Source organism: Schistocerca piceifrons, chromosome X (assembly GCF_021461385.2).
Source record: "Schistocerca piceifrons isolate TAMUIC-IGC-003096 chromosome X, iqSchPice1.1, whole genome shotgun sequence".
In the NCBI taxonomy this organism is placed as follows: domain Eukaryota; kingdom Metazoa; phylum Arthropoda; class Insecta; order Orthoptera; family Acrididae; genus Schistocerca; species Schistocerca piceifrons.
In genome coordinates, this window is record NC_060149.1 from 744,920,439 (window position 1) to 744,939,817 (window position 19,379).

Genomic DNA, 19,379 nt, shown 5'->3' on the forward strand with positions numbered 1-19,379 from the left:
TCTGTGGTGTTAAATTCACTGTCTATTACTGATACCTATCCCTTACCCTGCCTGGACAAACTCTTTATATGGCTTTCCAGGTGCCAATATTTTTTCCAAAATAGATTGTCAGAAGCCTGTTTACAATTCCCCCTGGGTGATGATACCAAATGTCTTCTCATAGTGAATACCCCCTTTGGGTTATATCAAGACCAGTGACTGCCATTTGGTGTGGCTAGCACCCATGTCAGTTTCCAATGATTTTTGGAGCAACTCACAACTTCTGTGCCAGGGTGCATTAACTACCTGGATGATACTGTGGTCTCAGGTTCCTCAGCAGATGAACATTTGTGCCTTGTTCACAGTGCTACAGGCCACCAGTTTGAAATGTAACTTGGACAAATCACAATTTTTTTCATCCACTTACCATCGCCCTCAGTTTTGAAGTCTTGCATGCTGGTGTCAAGCCTTTACTCTAGCACATCAAAGCCATTACAGCTTTGCTGCATTCACCAACATCAAAGAGTTGCAAGCCATTCTCAGGAAGATTGCATACTACCATAAATGTCTTCCTGGTGCAGCCACACTGGCCCAGCCATATGCTCTCTTACAGAAAGATGTTCCTTTTCACTGGTCGCCCACCTGTGAGAGTGCTTTTACCCTATTAAATACACTTGGCACCTTGCTTGGTTAGCTTCCAACCAGGCCATCATCTTGTTTTCACCACAGATGCCTCCCTGTATGGCCTTAGGGTCGTTCTCATGCACAAATATGCAGATGGTTCCCAACGCCCCATTGCTTATGCTTCCAAAACTCTGAATCAGATGCAACAGCACTACTCACAGATACAAAAAGAAACCCTTGCTATTGTGTATGCGCTCAAAAAATTTCATATTTTCCTAAAAAATTCTAAGTTTCATTTGATTACTGATCATAAACCTGTGGTTTCTCTTTTCAACAATTCTGCATCTTTGCCAGACAAAGCAGCTCACCACCTGCAATGCTGGGCTCTGATTTTGTCATGCTATAAATATGAGATTCATTTACAACCCACACCACAACACACTTATGCGGATGTTCTTTCTTGGTTGCTGATTGGTCCCGATCCAGCATTTAATCAGGATGAAAGCATTTAATCAGGATGAACTGTTGTGCTTCCATTTAGACATTGAAGTCAAAATACCGTGGACAAAATTGCTGGCCTCTCGTTATGTGTTTTGGCCAGGTATTAACAATGAGATCACATGCATTGTGACAGCCTGTCTGCAGTGTGCCACCCATCAAGTGGCGGCATGGGTATTTCTTTTCCTGTGGCCTGGCTCCAGCGCCTCTGGGAGTGTATTCATGCTGATTCTGTGGGACCTTTCCTTAACTCCTTTTGGCTTGAAGCTGATGCTTTCTCAAAATTCCCTTATGTGGTTTGTTGCCCATCCATATCCATGGCAGCTACAGTCACAGACCTCTCAAAGACTTTTTTCCCTTAGAATGACTGCTGTATACACTTGTCACAGATAACGGTCCACTGTTTGTGTCTCACGATTTTGAAGATTTTTGTACAGATAGTGAGTGGCATCTGGCATGTTATATCCCCTCCCTTTCATCCTCAGTACAATGTAGAGGTGGAGCAGCTGGTCTGTACATTCAAAACCCAGATGAAAAAATATATCATTCAATCTTGTCTTGACGCAGCACTTGATAGGTTCTTGAGTTCATATAGGTTCACTCCAGTCAGTGAACGCAGCCTGATCAAGCTGCTTCACAGCTGCCAGCCCCATATGCCACTTAATCTGCTCTGGCCAACACCCAGCCCCCCATCAGCACCCACACACAGTGATTCCATCCGGGCTCCATAGCCTGGGTCTGCAGGTCTGACCAGTGCATTAAGTGGATATTAGCAGTCATCCATCATTTCTCAGGCAATGCATCGTGCACACCTTTGATGGCTTGGTGTTATGACACAACAACCAGCTCCGACCACGTGTGACTGACAGTGCACCAGAGAGCCCTCTGCTCCTGTGGCCACATTCACCATCTGTGCTGGTCCACATGGCATGGTCCACACCTCCTCCAGCTCCAGTGCCATCTTCACTCTGGGGGCTGACTGAAGAGTAATCAATGCTGAGCCACCTTCATGTTCACAGCCCCTGTCACCGGAGTCGTCTTCTCCACTGCCTACATTTTTGAGTGGCTGACCAGATGTGGACATGGGTACAGCACCATCACCAATGCTCCCTTTGATCTCTCATGGTGGAGTGGGTGCCATATTTTCCTGTGCCAGCATGACACCTGCTCCAGCAGTCGTCACCTACTGATGAAGACATGGACATCTCTACATGAACACTTCTCCTCAAGAGGGAAAGAGTAATGTAATTATATAGTGTGAGTGAGCATACTCAAACAGTGCATGATACACGTGCCTCCACAGCCAGCCTAGAGAGGTCACTACACAACCTGGACCTCTGTGTGTACAACAGCCCAACATAAGCCCTTGGCCTCACTTACATTTACTTGATTATTGTATGCTTACCTACGAGACTGTATATTGATCTGCTCTATAGTTATTTGTACTGTTCCATACTTCATTCATTGTTATTGAGGATCTCTTCATGTGGAAGCAAAACAAAACTTGGTTGGTGTTACTTCTGATATTGTGTCCGTACAACATTACAACAGTTTTATAATTCTATAATTCATTATAAAATCACTTGGAAATTTCTTTTGAAACCTTCAGAAATGTGTGACACTGAAAGGGTTGTAGCATATATAAAATAAAACAAGCTTTCTGACAAAAGTCTTATTTAAACTTAATTACCCGGCACATAACACTTGATGGTCCATAGCCCATAACATCCACAATTCTGAAACGTCTTCCTCTTACGTTGACATAGAGTGGGCTTCTGATGCGTGCATATTCAAGTCTGTTGGTATGCTCTTGTACATTGGCAGCAGAAGCAGATCTTGGAACATCATGTCCTCGACAATGCCTACAAAATATTTTAATGTGAATATTGTTCCATAAATACACTTCTAAAGAATAAACTTTATGTATCTATTCAAGAGACTATATCTCAATACAAAGTTCCATTTTTTGAAAATTGATATATAGTCAACTGGAAGTATGTGACTTTTGTAAATGTTTGTAAAATAACTGTATAGTGTATAGTATTTTGTCACAACTGAAGATGTCAGTTGTCTGCCATAACCAGTAATATGAATATTTAACATGCATTTAAATGATTGTTGATGAAATAAATTATTATACAAATTTAAGTTGTCATTAATACCTCTTACTACCAGTACCACTTTGGTTATTTGTTGCAGTATTGTCAGAAAAATCATCTGGGAGAGCTCGTTTATTGGACTGCTGCTGCTGTGGGCCTTCTTTAGTTGATTTCTCCTCTGATGTCTCTGTACTGTAATATGAACACAGATTAAATAATAACAATGATTTACATCCCTGCTCACACACCATTACATATCAGCTTTAGTTCCAAACCACACACAAATGGGAGACAACAACTGAATATAAGCGCATGAAGAAATGCTTATAATGCAATATTCTCTACAGTAACTCTTGCTTGTCATTGCTTTTCTATAATATAATGTTTGAAACATTGTGTTCACTGTAAACTAAGGTGCTCTAAACTCTTCTGCCTATCTGAAAAAGCAAATACTAGAGACACTGAAAAATCTATGGTCATTGCTCACCATATAATTTAAATAGAAAGAATTTTATTATAATTTGGTTAGCTATTCAGTCACATATTTATTAGAATCAGCACTAAATATCAAAAACTCAATGCTGATGGCTGTTGAGATTATCATCTCACTAACTTAAGTTGTATTTAAAATAGAGAAGTGCTTTTCACAGTCAGGGTGTCTACATGGACAAGGAAAAATAATTCCCAGATTTTCCGGTTGAAAATACATTTTCTTTCGGGTGAAAATACACTTTTTCCATGTTAAGTGACAGTATACTTTTTCTCGGCACTTGTCAATCCTTTTATGGTTTATGGTTTTATACACCTGTGTAGAATTTTCCAGCACTTTAGAAAATGAAACTCAGGGGGAAAAAACACGTTTTGGAAAGATCTTTGATGTGCAGCAACACATGCACTGCATATTTCCGTGTTCCGTGTTACGAAGGTATAAATTCGAATTCCACCAAACACCGCATGTTGCTTTCCAAAGCATTAAAATCGAGATTGCGACGCGCTTTTGTAAGCGAGTCACAGCTCATGTCACCTGATCTCGCCAGCTGATGACAGCATTTGACACGTGATGTAGTCAGATCACTCTTAAGTAGCACTAACACACAAATAAGAAAAATTAATTGATTAAATTAATGTACAATTGTTGCTACAAGAAAAACAAAGCTATCACATATAACATTGGTCTCTAAGATTAATAAGCTGCAAGAGGAGCTAAGCTTCCACATGTATTGTTGATCTTTTTTGCGCGTCATACATCACATAAATGTGTCAGTAAATTTTTTTAATAACGACGTAAATGTCTGATCTTCTGGGCTCGAAATTCTTCATATGGTCATCCCCAAACAGTGGATTTTTAAATGAGAGTGAAACGCTCTGTGATTTAAGAAATTCATCGTACACTCTCTCACATAGTTTATCTTACATAAAAGGAAATATACTTTGAAAGTAACACTTTTCAAAGCAATATTTGCAATATTTTTCCGTGACCATTTAGAAAGGTACATTTCAGCAGTTGCCAGAGAGCGCCAGATAACAGGCGTCACTGCACTTGCGCAGCTACGATGACGCAGGAAGCCCGCATGTTCGTACGTGTGAAACATTAAAAGATCTTGCATTAAAATGAATCTAATGTAAGAAACTGTCACGTCACGCTCATTGGAGGCAATTTGATGTTAAGAAGCACTGCACAGTCTTCCTAGAGCCTTTGACACACTTTGCTGTTGGCAGACGCTTGTAAGAGCACTGTGTTTTGTTGTTGTATATGGCACATTTTCTTTGCGACTTAAGTTTTATTTTCGTTTTTTTTCATTCGTTCATGTTTTGTTGCTGCAGTATTATTCTGCAGAAGCGGGATACAGTAAATTTTTTGGTTAGAGTATTGGTTCTTACCAGTCAAAGTCACAAAAATTTAACTGAAAACTAAAACAATGAAAAATTCCCGGAACTCAAAAAGATTCCCGGGTTTTTCCTGGTTTTCTCCCGGATGAAAAAATTCCCAGGTTTTTCCCAGATCTCCCGGTTGTCCCGGGTCGTAGACACCCTGACAGTACTGAAAAATTTAAAAATAACTTGATCATTAGCTTCACAACTTTTTCTAGTTCTTTTCAGAAGTAATCTGTTTTAGCAGCATCAACTATTAGTAATTAATATATCTGAAATTTTTTCACACAAGATGCTGCTCACTATGTTCCAATGGTATGGCGAGGAACACAAAGGGTTACAAGGGAATAAAAAACTGTACATGACTAAATACTTCAAAATAAATGAATACTGGTTCATTTTATTTTCTGTCTTTTCAGAAGTATAAACTTTTGCTGTTGAAGCATTTCTCTGAAAACCTCTTACACGATAGTGATCACTGATGCCACTGAAATCCAGAAGAAACAGCATCTTGTTAGAAAGGGTATGCAATATATTACTTACAAGGCAAAGGAAATTACAGCAGGAAGCCCTAACAAGTGCATAATCATTTAAAACATTCTAATTTTAACATTCTGTTTCCATTACATGCACCCTGCTAAAATAGAACTGGAGGAAACATTGCTTAAAGCATTTGAATCAGAATAAAAGGGAAGAACGGAACCAAATGACTAACTGACTTGAATATATCATCAAATTTAAAAACTGGTTCAGACAAATGACTTCAGTTATGTTTGTTTCTCTATAATATTTAGCATCATCACTACTGAAAATGAAATAAACACAATGTATAAATCCAAAAAGCATAGTTTCTGGCAAAAATTAATAATACAAAAACATACAGATCATTTTTCAAGATTAACTGGGAGGGATTTCATTGTGTTCTAAAATGCTAATATCATGTAATCTATAGCCCAACAAACTTGTGTTTCAGAGGAAAACAGACAAAGAACTTAGGGATCCCAAGATCAAATGAAAAATGGAACACTAAGAATGGAATTCTATAGCCCGTAGTATTTTCTTCTCTGGAAAAACAATACTGAAACAAGTATGTATGCATAGTTCAGCTCAAGTAGTTTCATAGTTTCACAATACACCACTGTCCTTCCCAGTACACAGTCTGCTTTGGTACACTATACAAGGCACGACAATAAAGTAATGAGTCTGATGTGAAAACAATGTTGCTTACCGTTTTAGTCAAGTTTAGTGTTGTCGTCTTCAAAGTAGTTCCCTTCTGATTGCACACACTTCTTCCAGTGCTTCTGCCATTGATGGTAACATTTCTGGAACTCATCTTCTGTAATATCCTCCAAGACCCTCATCACAGCTTTTTGGACATCTTGCGTTGTTTGAAAATGGTGTCCCTTGACTGCCGTTTTGACTCTTGGAAATAGAAACAAGTTGCACGGAGCGATATCTGGTGAATAAGGTGGCTGTGGTAGTACTGAAATTTGTTTTGAGGTTAAAAATTGCTGTACTGACAGAGCAGTATGGGATGGTGCATTATCGTGATGCAGTATCCAATTATCAGCAATGCTGGAATGGACACGAAGAACTCTTTTATGAAGTCTTTCTAAAATTTCTTTGTAGTAATATTGGTTAACTGTTTGTCCAGGAGGCACCCACTCTTTATGAACAATTCCCTTGGAATCAAAGAGGCACGGAAGCATGCATTTCACTTTTGACTTTGACATGTGAGCTTTTTTTGGTCTGGGTGATCCCTTTGAGCACCATTGCGAACTTTGGCATTTTGTCTCTGGATCGTACTAAAAAAACCAACTTTCATCACCAGTGATAACACGGTTCAACAATTCTGGATTGATTTCCGTTTGCTCTAACAGATTGGATGCCACATTTTTTCGTGTTTTCTCGCTGTTGTGGTGTGACATTTTTGGGGACCATTTTCACACAAATCTTTCTCATACCAAGATCTTCAGTTATTATCAGATGAACCATTTCTCGATTGATGTTCAGTTCTTATGCAATCATTTTCATGGATAATCTTCAATCAGATCATACAAGTTCACGCACCCTGGCCAAGTTGACATCCATCTGTGAGGTTGATGGTCATCCACTGTGGTGTTCATCTTCAACATTCGTTCTGCCTTCACTAAACATTTTATGCCAACGAAAAACTTGAGCTCTTGACATAACCTCCTCTCCAAAAGCCTTCTGAAGCTTACCGTAAGTTGTCGTCACGTTTTCACCCAAGTTAACGCAAAAAGAAATGGCATACAGTTGCGCAATATTATGCGGTTCCATTTCCGTGACGAGAGACACGAACACGTGTTAACTTATTACAGCACAACTCATGCCTGAGCAGCTGCATCGATGTCCCGCTTGGACTAGAAGCAGCTTACAGACCAAGATCAAAGATATTATGCCTATGCAAGCCTGCAGGGTTGCCACATCTTGCAAAGAAAATCAGTCTCATTACTTTACTGTCACACCTTGTATGTACATTTGAGTGTACTCACATAGGTTTTCCCCTTTAAAATGTGTCTTGAATATGATTTTATACAATGTGTTTATGTTTTTAATGTTCTCTTTAACTGTACTAGTAAATTTCTTATTTAAATGAAAATAAACATACTACATGGGGTAGTCATAGCGTTTTAATTATCACCTAGGGTAAATGATGCTGTAACTATGAGCATCTGTATAAAATCATCCAAGAGGGGAAAAGACTCTAAAATTGACATTTTAATATAACTAATTCAGGGACTTTAAAAATGTGTTGCATCCTAATAACTTATTCTGACATGGAATAGACAAAACTTATTGTACCTCATATGTCTGACAGTTATACTCTCAGTATGTATTTTAACCATACCTAAACGATAAGCCCTTTTCATTAGTATCTGTGAAATCCAACAAGTTACTAAACGTAGTTCAATAATATTTGCAAAATGTATTTTTACTCATACATCAATGGTGTGTTGATACTGAAAGAAATCCTATTGGATATTAGCAAAAACATCCATCAAAAAATGCCCTTGTTTGATACTCCTCTAATTGGAAAAACAGGAAATAAACATATAAAAATAATGCTTATTCAACTTTGATAGCATCAGTTTTGCTCGCAAAACTTCATGTCTGCTGAAGCTAATAGTTTTATTTCATTGTTTTCATGGCTTCTATTATTTAATGCCGACTGTCATAACGAAAGTACAATCAAATGTAATTTGAAAGCTGTATTTTTGGGTTATTTGGGTAGAATGTAAACCAGGGTCAGTGTTCAACAAGATGAATCTGAGAAATGTTTCAAAAACAAATCCCAAATTGACTGGTGGAACTGACTGTTCAACAAGATGAATCTGAGAAATGAAACTTCCTGGCAGATTAAAACTGTGTGCCGGACCGAGACTCGAACTCGGGACCTTTGCCTTTCGCGGGCAAGTGCTCCACCATCTGAGCTACCCAAGCACGACTCACGCCCCATCCTCATAGCTTTACTTCTGCCACACTCCGCTGCAGAGTGAAAAACTCATTCTGGAAACAACCCCCAGGCTGTGGCTAAGCCATGTCTCCAGAATATCCTTTCTTCCAGGAGTGCTAGTTCCGCAAGGTTCACAGGAGAGCTTCCGTGAAGTTTGGAAGGTAGGAGACGAAATACTGGCAGAAGTAAAGCTGTGAGGATGGGGCGTGAGTCATGCTTGGGTAGCTCACTTCTGGAGTGTTAGTTCTGCAAGGTTCACAGGAGAGCTTCTGTGAAGAGAAATGTTTCAAAAACAAATCCCAAATTGACTGGTGGAATTGACTCACCAAGCTAGGGCTGAACGAATATGGTCCTTGTTTCATTAGTTCCATGTGGTGTTGTGGAATCATGTCAAATGGACTATACAACTGGTAACACACAGCCTACATGTTACACTGTGATGAGAAGATTTGGGGCTGCATTTTGGTAATGTCCTCTAAAGGTGCCCATCCACCATCGCTGTAAATCAGTACAGAAACTGCCGCCATGCCCAGGAAATGCTATAATGTATCATCAACATTCTAACAATCAAAGTACTTACTAAAGACATAGTATTCCCCTATCCTCTCGGCATTGCTGAATTTGGGGTTTCGTAGTATAATAGACAATCATTTCTATAAAAGGTTGAGAATCCCATTCTGATTAAGGAGTCTGTGATCCAGATTCCAGGATTGGGTAAGTGCACCCTCTTGCCCCCACCCCCCCCCCCCCCTCCCCTCTCCCCCGCATCGAGGATGCCTTTGGCTGTGACCATGAAATTTAGTGAGGGCATTAGTCCTCGTCCACATATTCATCCTTCAATGCCACACATTTTTTCCAAACAGTGGGAGACTGCAAGGAGATCTCAGTTGTTGTAAAAGTCTGTACTTTGGGTGATCAGAAAACATTCCACATTGAAAAACCCGTCTTCATCATTCTGGAAATGCTGGAGCAAGTGAGGGGAGCGGGTAATTTGACAGCCCTAAGAATCTGTAAATGTAACTGTGTCTTCTTAGATATTAAATAGTTACACTTTTTCAAATGATTCATCAGTTCTTTTAATGCTAAAAATGTGATTGTCAAAAACATTAACTGTTCTGTTACTATTCACTACATTTTTATGAGCAGGCACACTGCTTGTTGACTACCCAGTGCTCTCTACCTGTCAGGTGGATGGTGTTATTACATGCCAGCCCACAAAGCCAGCGTAAGTGTTTTTAGACTTCACTGAAGTCCCTTGAAAAGCTAAAGAAACTGATGTCGACATGGTCGAGCAAGACCAGTACATCTGAGGTGTAGTAGGTGCTTCAGAGATGGCTCAGTAAACAGCATTTCGTTTCTGCACTCATGCACTCCTTGGCATACAGCACTGGGATCGAAGGGCTTTTTTTCTTTTAAATTTTTGTCAACCAGGTTGTTAATCCAAGATCCCCATTTTCTTATGACACACAATGTTCCACCACTGAGCCCAACAACAGCCTAAGAAGCATCAAGTAATTATAGCTCGAATGAGATAACTCTGTTACTGACAGGCTGCAGTAGCAGAGGTCAATGTTGCAGGTTGGCACGCAGCTATACTTGATATGGATCTGCATGTACCTACAAGCAAGGCAACACCACAAGCATGTGATGCTCGAGAAAGAACTATGATCAGCTGGTGACTTGCCCCTACCACTTGACTTGCTGAAACATGAAGACAAAGCTATTTTAATCAAATTGTTGTACTAAATTCTATCCACAACACAGCACTTTGAGGAGAAAATCTAACAGAATGTATGGAACCATAATTCTCCAATATTTATAGACTATTATTTTAAAGGATTCATGAAGCCAATAAAAGACACTGTTGATGTCTGTTTCTGTTTAAAATTATTAACTTCATCATAAAAATGAAAAAAATGACTCCTTGCCCTATCAACAGAAATATCATTACACACTAAGCTTCTATAACATAGGAGCAAGAGTTACAGAACTACTTCCTCCAGTCTACCTGTACAAAGTAAAAGAAATTAAAACAGCATTAGGAAACACAATTTATGCTTCTGCCACCTTACTCAGATTTGCAACTAGAAGATATACAGCAGCTATAGCTATGAAGATTTCTGAGAATTTACTGGTGTAATGACAACAGAAATAAAAATGCCGACTGATGCATGTAACCATAATGTTTATATTGTCAAAAAAATTTTAAAATATTTACTCACTATTAAAATATTTATTTACTATTAACCATCACGGGTTCATTCAAAACAAATCTCACCCGATGTCTTACGAAGTTCCTTAAAAGAAATAATACATTATTACTCATATGCATACTTACTCATCTTCAGGTACCGCCTTGAAGTAACAAGCTCCCAGTCTCACATAAAAATGTGGTTCCCTAAAATACAACAACCTTTTATTATTGAACTGTGTTACTGCACAAAAGTTATATGGTTTATTATAGGAAGTACATCACAAAAGCTGGATGCAGCCCACCTCATTTCAGTAGTATCAAATGTACTGACAAAGGCAGTGGCTGAGGCAAAAGTGGAGCATTAACTTTTCAGGGCATACAGAAAGGAAAATTTTATTACATACACCTTCAAAAGCATTTGTAAAGTCAGAATAATTTATTATGTGTAACAAGAAATTTTAATTTGCCATCTGACTGATTAGAATTTAACTATGTAAGACTAAGAGAAATGTATAGAACAGAAACTAGACAGAATATACACTACCTATTATCTCCACGTTTTACTTCTGACGCAGGCAAAACTTTATAAATATCAGTTGGTAACTGCAAATAGAAACCAGGCGAACTGCAAAAGGAATAAATTACTTCAGAATTGTTACAAGTAACTTTCGTTGTTGTAACTACAACATGTTAATCATACTAATAGCAATGACAGCACACACTTTCAAGTAATTATGCCATTAGGTATTTCATTAATTTTATTTCTACATCTTTTCCAGAAATCATGTTATGATGTATATCTTCAGCAGGTGTCACAGGAGTGAAATTAATTTTGTGATGCCTTTGCACGTGACTGGCTCAACATGAATAACAAAGTTATAAAAACATCTACATATATACTCTGCAAGTGATAATACATTGGATGGCCAAGTGTACTTTGTATGAGTATTAGCCATTCCCTGTCCTATTGCACTCATTAATGAAGTAAGGAAAAATGACAATGGCAATGTCTGTCTGTCTGTCTGTCTGGCTACTTGACTCCATAAAGAACATAATTTCTATTATTTTATTCTTAGTATCCTTATACAAGATATGTGATGGAAATGGAATCGTTACACGACCTGCCTTGAATTCCAGTTCACTATATTTACCCAACACAGGTTCAACAATATTGTCTTCCATGAAGAGATTTCCATTTAAATTCCATTTAAATTTTCATTACATTTTCTATGGGCTTTACTGGCCTAGCAGCATGTAACTACATTCATTTAACATCTGCTGTCAGACATACCCAACAAGGTATCCAGATGGCACAGTGGAACTCTAGAACTACTCAGAGTCCTTCATTTGGTTTCCCATTGCCTACAACTGATTTCTCATTCCCACTCCATTTCACATTGGCTCAAAGTATTAGCCCCATATACTTTAGCAATGTGACAAGCTCTAAATGTTTCAAATTAATATTATAAGCTTCCCTACCTTCTTTATGAACAGTATCTTACATTTACACACACCTAAAGAAAACTGCTCTATTGAACAATGATACTTCATTGTAAACAATAGGAACAACTGCAAAACACCTTTGAGTGTCACTGACCATTCCGAATAAGACACTGCTCTATGTTGAGAACATTAATGCCCTTATTGGGACTGATGACCATAGCAGTCTGGTCCTTTCCATCCCACAAACCAACCAACCAATGCCCTTATTACACGTCCTTGGGACTTATTCAAAATTACTTTCCTGATAAACATTCTCCACACATATTCCTCTGTCTTACTTTTTCAGCTTGATTATAGTATTAACTACGCCACCACGTATGGCTACCTCAATGTTAATATAATGAGGTGAATGTCCGAGAAGGTACCTATCATGCAGAACTTCAGGTGGAAGATGTGGAGGGTGCGAGGGTGGAGGGTGCAGAAGGGATAGGCAAATGAAGTTATCTTTTGACAATTTATATAACACACACACATATTTAGGCATTTTTTAACTTAACGAGTGAATAAAACATCAAACACACCTTATTAGAAAATATTAAATCTAAAAATAGTTTCAAATACTTGTTACAAATTACATGAATTATGTCCTACGTTAAACCATAAAATTATGACTGAAATAAATAATCAGTTACAAATTTCCACATTTTGCTGTTTCTCTTTACTGATATGTTTCCTCTTAATTGACTGTGTTTACATGAGTAACGTTTTGTGAGACTGCATTACTTCTTTGAGAGAGGCTTCTTTCCCTCCAATAACACCTCAGCTCTAGACTGAGTGCTGGCACATTCAGTACAAGATGCCATAGAGCACTGGATATTCTGCCTGCAGCCGTTACCAGCTATCTGCTGATGTAGATTACAATTTCCTGCAGTGCCCAAATGCCCCACACCACCACAAACAGCACCACATCTGGTAATACAGTATACTGGCAAATTCAAGACATCTGCCTGTCAATGCCCTGAGTTTGTCTCAAACTCACAAAAATTTAAACCTAGAATAAGTGACTCATTGAGAGTTCATAAAAGGAATGGACAATAATTTTATCAAATACTGCGCAAAGTCGTGAACTTCTAATGATACTGTAGGTGTTGTGGCATTCTTAGATGAGGAACGACAAAAATTAGATGTCAAAATGATTCCTGGGAAACAGAAGTAAAGTAAATCTACTTCTGGCCCATTCTTGCTGACACTGAACATCTTACCCGTGGTATCGATAGCTATGATGCCACAGCGTAGGTGCAAGTTCATAGGTTGGCACTACGACACCAACACAGACGACAGCACCCTCTAACCGGCGCTGTGCAGCTCTATGAGCGTCACTCCAGATTCAGCCCATTTGATTCCAAGTAGACGACCAAGCAACATTGTTTCTATTTCATAGTGGGCGAGCCACTACAGATTTTGCCTTTGTAACTTGATTGACGGCTTTGCATCTATGTTCTCATCTGTATGCAAAGTTTAGTAAAAGAGTTATAACACATACCCAGTACCGAAGCATTTCACTATTTCCTGCTCCTACTTGCTTCCTACATTCGGCCTACCCTTCAGTTATGGAGCAGACCCACGCGCCGCCTTCCAGGTGAGATACAAAAGTCGGCGACGAGCAGGGACAAAAAATTTATTTTCCTCTCCTCTTATTTTTTTTGCTCCGTACTGCTTTCTTTTCGTGCTAGCCCAGTGTGACTGCTTCCACCGTTCGCTATAAGACTTTCATTTGTGTAAACCATGGCTTCGCCACAGGAACAGGCTTCACTGTTCGATCTAGTAGGTTTTCAGGCTCAGCAAATATCGCAGCTGTTTGTTGCCATAAATGGACTGGTCACACTACAAACTGCAGCTACTTCGGCACCTCTGAGTCCACCGCCTGTACCAACACTGATGATGCCTCCAGTGCCGCCATTTTGTGCCTTCAATCCTGATGTTGAACGTTGCCCAGAATACATCGCCCAGCTCGAGGCACACTTCACAGAATACAACATGCCAGGTACAGAGCGGCTTGCCTTTTTCATTACCAACGCAGGTGCTGTGTCACACCGTGTGCTCGTAAAATTGTTTCCCACCACCCACCCAGAAACTAAAACTTACGATGAAGTGATTGACACTTTGAACTCCCACTTCCGTGCTAGTGTAAATATGGTAGCTGCATGCTACAAATTCTTTCGTCTCCAGCGTGGCACTACTCATCCCAATAAATCATGGTTAGTAGACCTTCAGGGACTAACATCTGATTGTGACTTTAATTGCTCGTGTGGACGCTCATACGTGGATATCATGATTAGAGACGCTATTGTGCAGAATGTAGCAGATCACTGCACCCACGAACAAATCCTAAAATTTAAAAACCCGTCTTTGCAGGAAGTAGTGGACTTGCTAGGCAGACAAGATACATTAGACATGGCTGCTTCCACATTCAACGTGACCCCGAGTGTGTGTACTGTTAGCATGGCACAACACGTGCCCTCCCGCCCGGCCCCAGCACAGCCAGCCACGCCACGCCGCTCGTGCACATGTGAACAAGTTTCACACCTGGCACCTACTCAGAAACTGAAATCATGTCCGAACTGCTTTTATGCCCACCCACAGGACAGTTGCCCATCCTGTCAAGCACAGTGTTATTTTTATAATAAGAAAGGACATGTGTAAGCTGTGTGCAGTAAGAGAAATTCTAATTCACAACTTCTCTCCCGTTCGCGTGACTCGTGTGGGTGTCACCGCAATGGAAACTGCCGTGATCATGATTCACATCAGCCTATGGACATTAATGCCATTTATTGAAAACCTGCTGCATCACGTGCTTCTACAGCTCTTCATGTGCATCAAGTTTTGCCAGACACTTCTTCTCGCATTCAGCGCGATGCGAGGAAACTTTTTGTGACTTTGCACATTTGTGGACGTTCTGTTCACATGCAGCTGGACACTGGTGCGTCAGTTTCTTTACTGAACAAATCAACATATGACTTGCTTGGTTCGCCCCCACTTCATCATTCGCATTCCACGCTGACTGCAATTATTGGACAGGAAATCTCAGTGCTCGGCGTGTGTAGTTTGCAAGCCACGTATGGTGCAATGACATGTACAGTGTCTTTCCATGTGTTCCGCTCTAGTGATGCTACAAACAATTTTGGCATGGACGCATTTGAACATTTTTGGCCTCGCAATTCAGGCAATGCTGATGCTTTGTCTCCTTTACCTATCGGTCCTGACGCAGTGTTTGATTGTCTGAATTGTCATGCATGTTCACTGATTCACAAGTTAAGGAATTAGCTGATGGTTTTCCGGTGGATTTTCGTCGCATTGCTTCCGCGACAGCCGCCAATGCTTCTTTGCAGATTCTTTTGCAGTATATTCGTACTCAATAGCTTCCATCTGCTACCCAGATTAGTGATCCCCTTGTAAAGTGTTACTTTGTGCAACGTCACAAATGGTCTGTACACCACGGTGTTATCTTGTTACGAACTGACAATGATCAGTCTCGTATGGTTGTACCTCATTCGTTGCAGTCGGAAAACCTCTGATTGCTGCACACTGGTCATTGGGGTATTGTGCAGATGAAACAATTAGCATGTCGTCACTGCACTTGGATCAGCATTGATAAACAAACTGAGAATTTGCTTGCTAATTTTTGCTCTTGCGCGGAGCATCAATCTGCTCCCTGCCAGCGCTTCTTTGCACGGCTGACTACTACTGCACCTTGGCAGTGCATTCATACTGATTTTGCGGGTCCTTTCTGGGACACCCGCTGGTTGATAGTTATTGATGCATACAGCAACTTTCCTTTTGTTGTACCTATGTCTTCTACTACATCTGCCAGCACTATTCAGGCTTTGACGTCTATTTTTTGCATTGAGGGCCTCCCTGAAGTTATTGTCTCCGACAATGGCGCCCAATTTGTGTCCTCAGAGTTTGAAGCGTTCTGTGCTGCTTATGGCATTCGCCATCTGACCTCAGCCCAATTCCACCCCCAGTTGAACGGCGAGGCTGAACACTTTGTGCGTATGTTTAAGTCACAGATGAGCAAGTTGCATGCCACGCACTCTCGCGAGCACGCACTCTGGACTTTCCTTGCTTCATATCGCTCCCAGCCACATGGCACCCGTTCCCCAGCGGAATTGCTACATGGCCGCGTCCATCGGTCGCTCGTGCAGCTATTGCACCCATCACCACGCTCTCCCACTGCTGCACTTCGTTCTGGCTTGGCGCCATAGCATTTGGTGTTCTATCATGTTTCCTCTGGCAGGCAGCGCTGGGAGCAGGGGCGCATTCTTCGCCAGCTTGGCCACACCTTATTTGTCATTTCTGGTCCCTCCGGCACTGTGAAGCGACACCGGAACCAGATCCGTTTGTGCCATCCTCAGGTTTTTGCTGCTGGTTGTTTTTTGGCAGAATTGGAGGCTTCGTGGCTTCCACTGCCTGAGCCCAAGACTCCACCGACGGCGCCTCCATCATTCGCGCCTCCGCCGTGAGTGCTCCTGCCGTTGTCACCACTGCCGGTCCGGTCACCTGCACCAGAAGGGCACCTCTCACTGCCACCACAGCCCCACCTCGGGCCGCGACCGTTGCCATATTCCTCCACAGTGCCGGAACCGATGGACGCTGACACTGACACTGCCATCACGACGCCGCTGCCGTCGTCACCCATGGAGGCCGTTGCTCCACCTCCTCATCTGAGCCTATTCAGTGGCGGTGCACGGCCTGGGCAGGTTTTCCAAGGGGCGTTTTCCTCGCCCCCTCGTGAGCAATTCGGAGTCGTGGGTAGGCAGCATGGCCCAGCAGTTCCGCTGTCCGCCGCCTCAGTTACACTACCTCTGGGTCCCTCCACCGGCCGTCGGAAGCCATACTCAATGACGCTGCATCATCTCAGGAGGGAGGGATGTGGTATCAATAGCTATGATGCCACGGCGTAGGCGCACATTCGTAGGTTGGCACTACGACACTGACACAGGTGACAGCGCCCTCTAGCCAGCGCTGTGCAGCTCTATGAGCGCCGCTCCAGATTCAGCCCATTTGATTCCGAGTAGATGACCAGGCAACATTGTTTCTATTTCCTAGTGGGCGAGCCACTACAGATTTTGCCTTTGTAACTTGATGAATGGCTTGGCACCTACATGCTCATCTGTATGCAAAGTTAGGTAAAAGAGTTATAACCCATACGCAGTCCCGAAGCATTTCACCATTTCCTGCTCCTTCTCACTTCCTATATTTGGCCTACCATTCAGTTACAGGAGCAGACCCATACGCCGCCTTCCAGGCAGGATACAAAATTACCCTTACACAATTAACCAGCTGAGATACCAGGCATTGCTGGGCATTTATTTATTCCAATCTTCTCCTAATCTATCTCTTTGTCCTTCCTCTCACTGCCCACCCTCTCCTCCTCCTCACCCCCACCCTTGCCACCAAATCCATCTACCTCATCCTCACCCTTCTCTCTATCCGTTACTTTTAAAAGTATGACATGCAATAAGTCTCTCATTTGTGCTGTCCAGGTCATGAGAATGAGCTCTGCAGTGAGCCAGTAATTTTGTCAGCGTCTTTCAGAACCTAAGATCAAGCCAGGAGATGTACAGGGGAGGAGGATATGAACAGAGAGGAGGGAGGAGGAAATGTAGGTGTTAAACATTAGACTTTATGTAAGCAAGAAGAAGTTTAAAAAGGTGTGAAATTGTGTTTCAAGTTTGCTGTAAGTCACTAAGTGCTCTTATTATCAAACACTGGATGAGTCTATTCTCGATAATTTGCACTCTATTTTAAGAAAACCTAGTTTTTCACACATCTCGTGTTTATGATGTCATATCTCCTGAACTATGTGTCTCATAATTACATAATCTTGCAGGTACATTCAGTGGTGGCAAAATGTGTTGCAAATATAGATAGTAGTAAAGAAGTAATAAACTGAAATCTTATGCCTGATGCAGCAGTTTTACTGCATGAATAGCGAAATTGTAGCATTATATATAAATTGACGGTGGAGAGGGGAAGAAAGGTAAGGAAAGGGAGGGGATCACTGCTGTCAGCTGTATTGGGACATTATGCAGAATCAGCAGTGACAAGTGAAAATGTTACTAGAATGAAATTTTCATGCTACAGCAGAGCGTGCGCTGATATGAAACTTCCTGGCAGGTTAAAACTGTGTGCCAGATTGAGACTCGAACTCGGGACCTTTACCTTTCGCAGGCAAGTGCTCTACCAACTGAGCTACCCAAGCATGACTCACACCCCATCCTCACAGCTTCACTTCTGCCAGTACCTCGTCTCCTACCTTCCAAACTTTACAGAAGCTCTCCTGTGAACCTAGCAGAACTAGCACTCCTGAAAGAAAGGATATTGTGGAGACATGGCTTAGCAACAGTCAGGGGGAGGAGAGCTTCCGTAAAGTTTGGAAGGTAGGAAACGAGGTACTGGCAGAAGTGAACCTGTGAGGACGGGGCGTGAGTCGTGCTTGGGTAGCTCAGTTGGTAGAGCACTTGCCCACGAAACGCTAAGGTCCCGAGTTCGAGTCTCGGTCCAGCACACAGTTTTAATCTGCCAGGAAGTTTCATATCAGAGCACACTCTGCTGTAGAGTGAAAATTTCATTCTAGAAACATCCCCCAGGCTGTGGCTAAGCCATGTCTCAGCAATATCCTTTCTTTCAGGAGTGCTAGTTCTGCTAGGTTCGCAGGAGAGCTTCTGTAAAGTTTGGAAGGTAGGAGACGAGGTACTGCCAGAAATGAAGCTGTGAGGACGGGGCATGAGTCGTGCTGGGGTAGCTCAGTTGGTAGAGCACTTGCCTGCGAAAGGTAAAGGTCCCGAGTTCGAGTCTCGGTCTGGCACACAGTTTTAATCTGCCAGGAAGTTTCATATCAGAGCACACTCCGCTGTAGAGTGAAAATTTCATTCTAGAACCTTCCCCCAGGCTGTGGCTAAGCCATGTCTCCGCAATATCCTTTCTTTCAGGAGTGCTAGTTCTGCTAGGTTCACAGGAGAGCTTCTGTAAAGTTTGGAAGGTAGGAGACGAGGTACTGGCAGAAGTGAAGTTGTGAGTCGTGCTTGGGTAGCTCAGTTGGTAGAGCACTTGCCCACGAAAGGCAAAGGTCCCGAGTTTGAGTCTTGGTCCGGCACACAGTTTTAATCTGCCAGGACGTTTCAAGTGA

General features: G+C 41.6%; 1 protein-coding gene across 1 annotated transcript in view; it reads right to left on the reverse strand.

Annotated features, from left to right (window-relative positions):
• LOC124722688 overlaps positions 1-19,379 on the reverse strand; it is a 207,157-nt gene that overhangs the window by 33,715 nt on the left and 154,063 nt on the right. Inside the window, exons 3-6 of the mRNA XM_047247830.1 lie at positions 11,289-11,369; positions 10,889-10,948; positions 3,264-3,392; positions 2,792-2,963 (exon numbers count right to left, since the gene is read on the reverse strand). Of these exons, the coding sequence (XP_047103786.1) occupies positions 2,792-2,963; positions 3,264-3,392; positions 10,889-10,948; positions 11,289-11,369 (442 nt within the window). The remainder of the gene's footprint in view (positions 1-2,791; positions 2,964-3,263; positions 3,393-10,888; positions 10,949-11,288; positions 11,370-19,379) is intronic.